Here is a 9,108-nt window from a genome sequence, read left to right on the forward strand (position 1 = left end):
AGAGACTTAATTATATACATATATATATATATATATATATATATATATATATATATATATAAATTATATATCAATTTAACACAAATTCTTGGATGAATTTTTTTATCAATAAATATACACACATATATATATATATATATATATATATATATAAAATATATATAACTTAATTTCATTTCTCTTCAACATTCATTGCAACATCGTCATCTTTCAATTTGTCTCTAAATTGCTTTGCCATATTTTGTTCCTACATTAAATAAATATTGATATCTATAGTAACAGTCAAACTATTGCCAATATCATAATTACTAGATCCATATCATGAAAATACGTATGCATCTCTCTCTCATCGTGATACACAATACATCTTCACAAAACCCTGAGATATTTTTTTGTTAAAACGCTATTTATCATGATTGTAGCAATTATCTATAAAAGCATGTTTTCACGCATAGATGTTAATCAGCGCATATTTATGTAATGCATAAATTCCATTGCAGTATAAAAAAATTAATATATTTGTTTGTCACTTGTCAATCAAACATGCAATATCACTAATAAGCTGTTCTGTTGATTTATTACAAATCTTTGAAATACATCTACATTGCCAAGGTTGGGTCAATAAATAAACAGATGCGACGTATCTCGTTTCTTTTAATGCTATAAAATATAAATAAGCAATAATATAACGAAGTATAAAAATATTAATCGAAATATCGTGATGCGTATATCGAAATTCCTTACATCGATCCTCTTTATTAATCGATTGACGCTTTGTATATAAATTTCACGAGAATTGATGTCGCGGATGTGAGCTTGTCAACTATACACGATCTCGAATTTAGTGTGAAAGAAAATCTTTAAATCGACGCAATGAATGTATATTACATATTTATACATAAGAAAGTATGATACACACACACATACGGCAGTAAAGTATGCGCAATATTACAAGCTGGTGCGCCTGTTGTAATCGTACAGCAATCACGATATTTGTTCGTAATAAACTGCGAGCGCAGCCTTATTTACTGTAATTTCGCTGCTTCCTTCACTTTCCAGCGAATTAATTCCATGCAAGCGACGGCATCTTCTTTACTGTCATGACCACCAACTAAAATGCAAATTATTATTAAATATTGTATATAATTATTGTTATATTCTTTCTATAAACTCTTTATATAAACATTTTTCTCTTTCTCTCTCTCTCTCTCCTTAGATACGAAAGATTGACCGTCATACTCACTGTCATTTTGTATAAGTTTTCTCAGATATTCAGAACAAAGATTTTTCAATGCCCGTTTTTGCGGATATCCATTCTTATGCGGAAACATAACGCTGGTATCCACAACAGTATCGTGAAGCAGCCTCAAAGCTTTAGAATCGCTTTCAAGGCTGTGACCCACCAGAATTGTTTTGTCCGAAAATATTGTGAGAAGTGTAGCCTGTACGTCTAAAATAGTCGTCGTCACGTCCTTCATATCTTCTTCGGTAATCCCTGAGAACCTACCGTAGCATAAAAAATTACTTATTACAAATATAAATACTGATATTTTAAACAACACATAACAAGTATTATGTCTAATAAATATTTTAGATCTCATTATCATTTACCTTGTGTTATAATCAATTATCGAATTTTGTGGTTTGACTAACGTTTCATATATTACATTGCAATCTTCATCAATGACTGTTACTCTGGTCAATTCTAAACCATGCGTAGTATAACACATTTCGCAATCAAGTGCATAGACACCTTGCTCGTCCATAGGAACATCTTTGTTTTGTTTACATACAATGTAAAACAAAATTAATCATATAATACACTGATATACTTGTTAGATATAAGAACTGAAAATATCTTACCTTTCGATAAAGTTTTAACATAACCGCGAAGATTTTCATAATCTGTGTAATCCCACACATGTGTCTTTGCGTCGCAGCAACCACCAGCGGATCCATATTGCTGGCAACAACTGTACTTGCCCTCGCCTTTAATTGTAAACTTCCTTCCCCAATGATATATACAGTTTTGTTGTTGTACAGCAAAGCCCTGTTTATCTACCATATACGCTTGACCGCATCGGCTGCATATTCTTTCGTTAGGCACTTTTGACAAAATACTTTGGTTCCGCGCATTTATTACATACACCTTTGCTTGTCCCTGCAAAATATAAGACGTATCTTATTGTAGATAAAACACCATCGATTTCACTATTCTTAAATATAAATAAATTGCACTATTCTTTTACTTGTACAATACTTTTATCTAGGATTTTTCTCTACCTTTAAACCATTCGGATGTCTACGTGGAAATCCATTATCTCTGAGCTGCGTCTCAGGCAATATATATTTCTTGAGCATATTATAGAGCGCAGGTCCTTTAAAATCTGTCACACTCTTTTTACTCTTCACTACACTCCAAGAGCCCTTCGATTTGCCAGCAAGCACTGCTTCGTGAGATACCATACCGTAACTCACCCCGGCGGACTTTTCATCCGATTTATTCTGATCGATTTCTTTCCTCAGTCTATGAGCCGCCAACATACACGAATTTTTATATACAGCGAGCGCCTTACACCTTTCGTGACACGCGAGTTCCTCTTTAACGGCGCGTTGCGCTGCATCATCGCCATTCGTATAAATTTGCACGCATATATCGTGCATTATATTAATATAATACTGACGAACATTTAAGGGAAACTTCTGCGTGGCGACTTGGAGCGGTTCTGGACGTACCAGTTGAGGTACCTGCGTACAAATATAATTTTAATGAATAATGCGCAGTGTATATGGACAGAACTCGTGTAATTTAAGTTATACTTGACAGTTTTTAATTAAAACTTACCACTTGCGGAATGTGAGCGACGCGTACACCGCCCTTTGTAGTTTGCGCTGTTGTTTTGTTATCTATTTCTTTGTGATCCTCACATTTTCTCGCTGTTACCGCGACTTTTTTCTTCTCCATTGCAAGGGATTTTGCATATGGAACATGAGCGATTCTAACGCGACCTACAATACACATTACAAGAGATATTAATAAAAAAATATATATGTGTCGAAATAAAACACATAATTTAATTGCCACGTTATTCAACTTGCCATTCACATTCGATTGCGAATCACTCTTGCTTATTGACAAAGTGGACTCGATATGCTCTTTGTGTAAATTACTCGAAGACCGAACTGCTGACACAGATGTAATTTGAGTCTTCGTATCAGCTGTCGCCTTTTCTGCGGCCTTTCCGATCGCTACTTCCCTCATCAAACGCCATCGCTCGTACATTTTCTGTTGTGGTGTCATGAACTTTTTTGGTGGCTGACTAGGACCTAACTGTCTAGTGACGCTTGTAGCCGCTGAAGGATGCGCAACTCTTTTTTTACCAACTTCTTCCACATCTTCGGTTTCTTCTTTCGATTTTTTGATCGATACTAATTTTGGATGATCAGAGGCTTGATACTCCTTAAAAATGAATAAATAACATTAATATAGTTCATCCAATATACTAAATAAAAACAGAACTAAAAATTATTTTTTTATTAATAAGGAAAGTTTTAATTTTATCAAATAAATGAGATAAATTTTAAATATAATTACAATACATATATATTTTAATTAATTAAAATATCGCAAAGAATAATAAAAAAAAAGGTGAATGTATCAAATGGATTACATGTATTAAATAGATTATATAAAATTAGAAATTATTTCTAATATCATAAATATGTAAATATTTACATAAACATTTACCTGAAAAATCCTTAGACATTCTTCTTGTACATCATGCTCAGAATCTGATAATTCCAAAATCTCTTCGTCCATAAAAGAATGAATACTGTCTGCAGGACTATCATAACTACCGGATGAACTCCTTTCACTACTACTCTCTTTATGTTTGCTAGATTTTCTGGAAGAATCACTAGATCTTCGACTCGATTCCAAATGATGCTTCCTGTCGCTTCTGCTGGACGTATGTTTATTTGAACTAGATGGATTTGTCCTCGGTTTATCGTGCCGGCTAGATTTATGATGATTATTCCGATCTCTCTTCGGAGAAGTATGTCTATGTCTTTGTGAATCCGAATGGTCTCTACTTCGACGCGAAGAATCTTTACTATCACGGCTGGTTTTTCTCTTATCCTTATCTCTACTAGAGGAAGAACGATGCCTATCTCTGGAATCTGATGAATGCCGAGATCTTTCTTTGTCTCTCCTCTCAGAATTATGATGATCTTTTCTATCCCTTTTCTTGCTTTTACTATGACTCTTGTGTCTTTCTTTTTCCTTAACAGTTCTCTCTTTTGTACTATCCTCTTTTTTCTGCGATAATTTACTTGTGTCACTTGCTTTATGTTTAGATCTATCACTACTTTTTGTGTCATCCGTTTTAATATCATAATGATTATTATGCATTTTTTTATCTTTATTGCTTGTTTGTTTATCTACAGTATCAACTTTTGCATGTCGCAAGTTTTCCTTCTCTTTTTCATTCGCATCCTCTATTTGTTCAGCTTTTTCAATGCTTGCGTTATGTTCGTTTTTAGATATATCTTCTATAGATTCATCATCGGAAAATTTAGGTTCAATATCCAAAGAGTAATCTTGAGAATCTTCGCTGGCCGATGTTTTGGCTTGTCCCAATATGTTAGAAGCAGTGTGATCAACAGTAAGAATCTCATCTATCATATTAAATTCTGGCTCAAATTGATCCAAAGTAGCATGGTTTAATTGCTGAACTGTTTTTAATGGTGCCTTGACATTTTTAGGAACATATTCCTCCCGTCTTTTCTTAGATTTCGGATAGTACACTTCCTTAAATTTAGATTGATAATCGTTCGAGTTACTATCGTCGTACGAATTTGATGAGGATGAATCTGATTTAACTGTCGGTACATAACTTTGTACAGTATCCTGATCAGTTGAATTGACTATAGCAGTAGGTTTATACGTAACTTCAGGCGGCTGAGAACTGCTGGATTCCTGTATGACGTTTAACCATGGTTTAACTCGTTCTGGCGAAAATTTACGTTTCACAGCCACTCTACTCTCTCTGGTTGGCATATACGAAACTACAGGTATGTGTCGTTTTTTTAATTCAGCTATCGGTGTTGGATTGTAAACACACGCAACTGGCTTCGTGATGGGCGTGGGAATTGCAATATGTTTTCCTACTATATTTGATGTAGCGTTGCACATAGGGGGAGCAGAACCGGAGCCCAGAGTTGGCTTGAGTCCTTCCACTACTTGAGAGACAATGTTCTGTGAAACTTTCTCCGTGTCTGTGACTTCCTGATCTGCAAGGACCTTTTTTACAGCTTCTGTCACTAAGTGTTGTAGCATATCAGGATTCGAGGCCACAACATCAGTAGATTTGTCCTCCTGAGTTTGTCCCGTCGCCTGGGCCTCCACCACTCCAGCCATTCCTGCTGTGCTTCCTGCATCTTCTGTAAAAGTTAAACATTAACTTTTATTAATTTACAATTGTTACTTGACAAGACAATTTGTATATAAGATGTCAAAATATTTAAAGAGCTATAATTTATTAACTATAATATTTTGTATATTTAACAAATTTTCATATTTAGGATAGTTATTAAGCCACAAGTACATTAAATTTGATTCTCAGATATGTAAAACAATCTTTAATTAATTACAAAAATATGATATTGGCTAAAAATATAGATATCTTATAAGTCTTTATCCTAGTTATAGCATGATGTGTCATACGGAGAACATCAATTTTCTAATCCTTGTTCTACTGTGGACAATGGAAATGGACAAAGGATCTATCATCCTGACCGAGATCTCAACAATTATAATTTGACAGCTTTCCTATCGTACAGCAATTTCGTACAAATTTGAACAAAAAACAACTTGCGGAATATAGAGACTTATAGCTCTTGGATTACCTCGCCGAAGAAGATCCTGAGATCGCACGCTCTTACCTCGCCTAGTATGTTTGAAGTGGCAATAGGGTCGATCGCACGATCCGCTGTCATAAAACGGGCAATTTATCGTTTTAAAATAACCGGTGCAGGGCAACATAACTGGTTCATCGCACTCCAAGCTTCGGAGAGGCCATTCCTCGCGATGGATGCGTGCGTTGTCGTTGTCCTCGCGTTACGTGCACCGCGTACTTTTACGAGATTATAGCACGCTAGCCGAATCGTCGCGCAATGTCAACGATTCCGGGCATGACATACTCGTCAGTCGCATCACACGCTAAAAAAAAATCGGAGACCGATGCGGCAAATGAGAGAAAATTCCGGCAATTTTTCGCTCAAGTCTAAAGTTAACATAAGAGGTTACGTTACGCCGTCATTCGGCTCTCGGCCTCGGCTCGAAACTCGAAAGTGCGACACCATCGCGCAACAGCACGCGATAGAGCGAGCTACACGTGCGCCCCTGTAAATGACATACCAGCATAACGGCGAGCGGCATTTTTGACAGCGCGTTTTTAGACGCATCGCGCTCGCTACCTGTTTTTTTAATACACTAAAACACTACAAAGCGCGCGCTTCGCGAGCGCCATTTATTTCCTTCAACTATACAATATAAGCTGCGGTCGAGAATGTGCTACTAATATGGTACAAAGATAGAATGATGTTTCGAATTATTCGTAGCGCATTCTCGATCCACAGCTTGTACGTTAATAACATATTATACAACAATTATAATATTTATCTTTTCATCTTTTGGTACCATGCAGACACCAGCGTACAAATTTTTTAATACGATAAACATAAAATAAGGATGCGTCGCACAGGGTCCGCGTCAAAAAAGTATCGATTTCTAATATTTTAAGACGAGCCAAAAATTCATCGATTATACATTTTAATAGTACATTGATTACAGAATCTTTTGGTACCATGCAGACACCAGCGTACAAATTTTTTAATACGATAAACATAAAATAAGGATGCGTCGCATAGGGTCAGCGGCATAAATGTATCGATATCTAATATTTAAAGACGAGCCAAAAATTCATCGATTATACATTTCAATAGTACATTTATTACAGAATCATTTGGTACCAAACAGACACCAGCGTACAAACATTTTCATTTGCTATAAATAAATTAAGGATGCGTCGCATAGGGTCAGCGGCATAAATGTATCGATATCTAATATTTAAAGACGAGCCAAACATTCATCGATTATACATTTTAATAGTACATTTATTACAGAATCATTTGGTACCAAACAGACACGAGCGTACAAATTTTTTAACTTGATAAACATAAAATAAGCATGCGTCGCACAGGGTCCGCGTCAAAAAAGTATCAATTTCTAATATTTTAAGACGAGCCAAAAATTCATCGATTATACATTCTAATAGTACAATGATTACAGAATGTTTTGGTACCAAGCAGACACCAGCGTACAAACATTTTCATTTGCTATACATAAATTAAGGATGCGTCGCATAGGGTCAGCGGCATAAATGTATCAATTTCTAATATTTTAAGCCGAGCCAAAAATTCATCGATTATACATTCTAATAGTACATTTATTACAGAATCATTTGGTACCAAATAGACACCAGCGTACAAATTTTTTAACTTGATAAACATAAAATAAGGATGCGTCGCACAGGGTCCGCGTCAAAAAAGTATCAATTTCTAATATTTTAAGACGAGCCAAAAATTCATCGATTATACATTTTAATAGTACATTGATTATAGAATCTTTTGGTACCAAGCAGACAACAGCGTACAAACTTTTTCATTTGCTATACATAAATTAAGGATGCGTCGCATAGGGTCAGCGGCATAAATGTATCGATATCTAATATTTAAAGACGAGCCAAAAATTCATCGATTATACATTTCAATAGTACATTTATTACAGAATCATTTGGTACCAAACAGACACCAGCGTACAAACATTTTCATTTGCTATAAATAAATTAAGGATGCGTCGCATAGGGTCAGCGGCATAAATATATCGATATCTAATATTTAAAGACGAGCCAAACATTCATCGATTATACATTTTAATAGTACATTTATTACAGAATCATTTGGTACCAAACAGACACGAGCGTACAAATTTTTTAACTTGATAAACATAAAATAAGCATGCGTCGCACAGGGTCCGCGTCAAAAAAGTATCAATTTCTAATATTTTAAGACGAGCCAAAAATTCATCGATTATACATTCTAATAGTACAATGATTACAGAATGTTTTGGTACCAAGCAGACACCAGCGTACAAACATTTTCATTTGCTATACATAAATTAAGGATGCGTCGCATAGGGTCAGCGGCATAAATGTATCAATTTCTAATATTTTAAGCCGAGCCAAAAATTCATCGATTATACATTCTAATAGTACATTTATTACAGAATCATTTGGTACCAAATAGACACCAGCGTACAAATTTTTTAACTTGATAAACATAAAATAAGGATGCGTCGCACAGGGTCCGCGTCAAAAAAGTATCAATTTCTAATATTTTAAGACGAGCCAAAAATTCATCGATTATACATTTTAATAGTACATTGATTATAGAATCTTTTGGTACCAAGCAGACAACAGCGTACAAACTTTTTCATTTGCTATACATAAATTAAGGATGCGTCGCATAGGGTCAGCGGCATAAATGTATCGATATCTAATATTTAAAGACGAGCCAAAAATTCATCGATTATACATTTCAATAGTACATTTATTACAGAATCATTTGGTACCAAACAGACACCAGCGTACAAATTTTTTAACTTGATAAACATAAAATAAGGGTGCGTCGCACAGGGTCCGCGTCAAAAAAGTATTAATTTCTAATATTTTAAGACGAGCCAAAAATTCATCGATTATACATTTTAATAGTACATTGATTATAGAATCTTTTGGTACCAAGCAGACAACAGCGTACAAACTTTTTCATTTGCTATACATAAATTAAGGATGCGTCGCATAGGGTCAGCGGCATAAATGTATCAATTTCTAATATTTTAAGACGAGCCAAAAATTCATCGATTATACATTCTAATAGTACATTTATTACAGAATCATTTGGTACCAAACAGACACCAGCGTACAAATTTTTTAATACGATAAACATAAAATAAGGATGCGTCGCACAGGGTCCGCGTCAAAAAAGTAT

The 9,108-nt window shown here is 34.8% G+C and overlaps 1 protein-coding gene across 1 annotated transcript; it reads right to left on the bottom strand.

Annotated features, from left to right (window-relative positions):
* Positions 1–186: 186 nt before the first annotated feature.
* LOC145940651 (uncharacterized) lies at positions 187–6,332 on the bottom strand. The gene is made up of 9 exons (XM_083046031.1): positions 5,944–6,332; positions 3,749–5,442; positions 3,100–3,460; positions 2,846–3,009; positions 2,284–2,748; positions 1,864–2,161; positions 1,612–1,774; positions 1,244–1,503; positions 187–1,111 (listed from the first exon to the last, which is right to left on the bottom strand). The coding sequence occupies exons 1-9, from the start codon at positions 6,041–6,043 to the stop codon at positions 1,026–1,028; spliced, it is 3,591 nt and encodes a 1,196-aa protein (XP_082902157.1). The 5' UTR covers positions 6,044–6,332; the 3' UTR covers positions 187–1,025.
* Positions 6,333–9,108: the final 2,776 nt, after the last annotated feature.

The sequence above is a fragment of the Prenolepis imparis genome, unplaced genomic scaffold (assembly GCF_030444845.1).
Source record: "Prenolepis imparis isolate NDT839.2.m4 unplaced genomic scaffold, iyPreImpa1.0 SCAF_9, whole genome shotgun sequence".
Taxonomy (NCBI): Eukaryota; Metazoa; Arthropoda; class Insecta; order Hymenoptera; family Formicidae; genus Prenolepis; species Prenolepis imparis.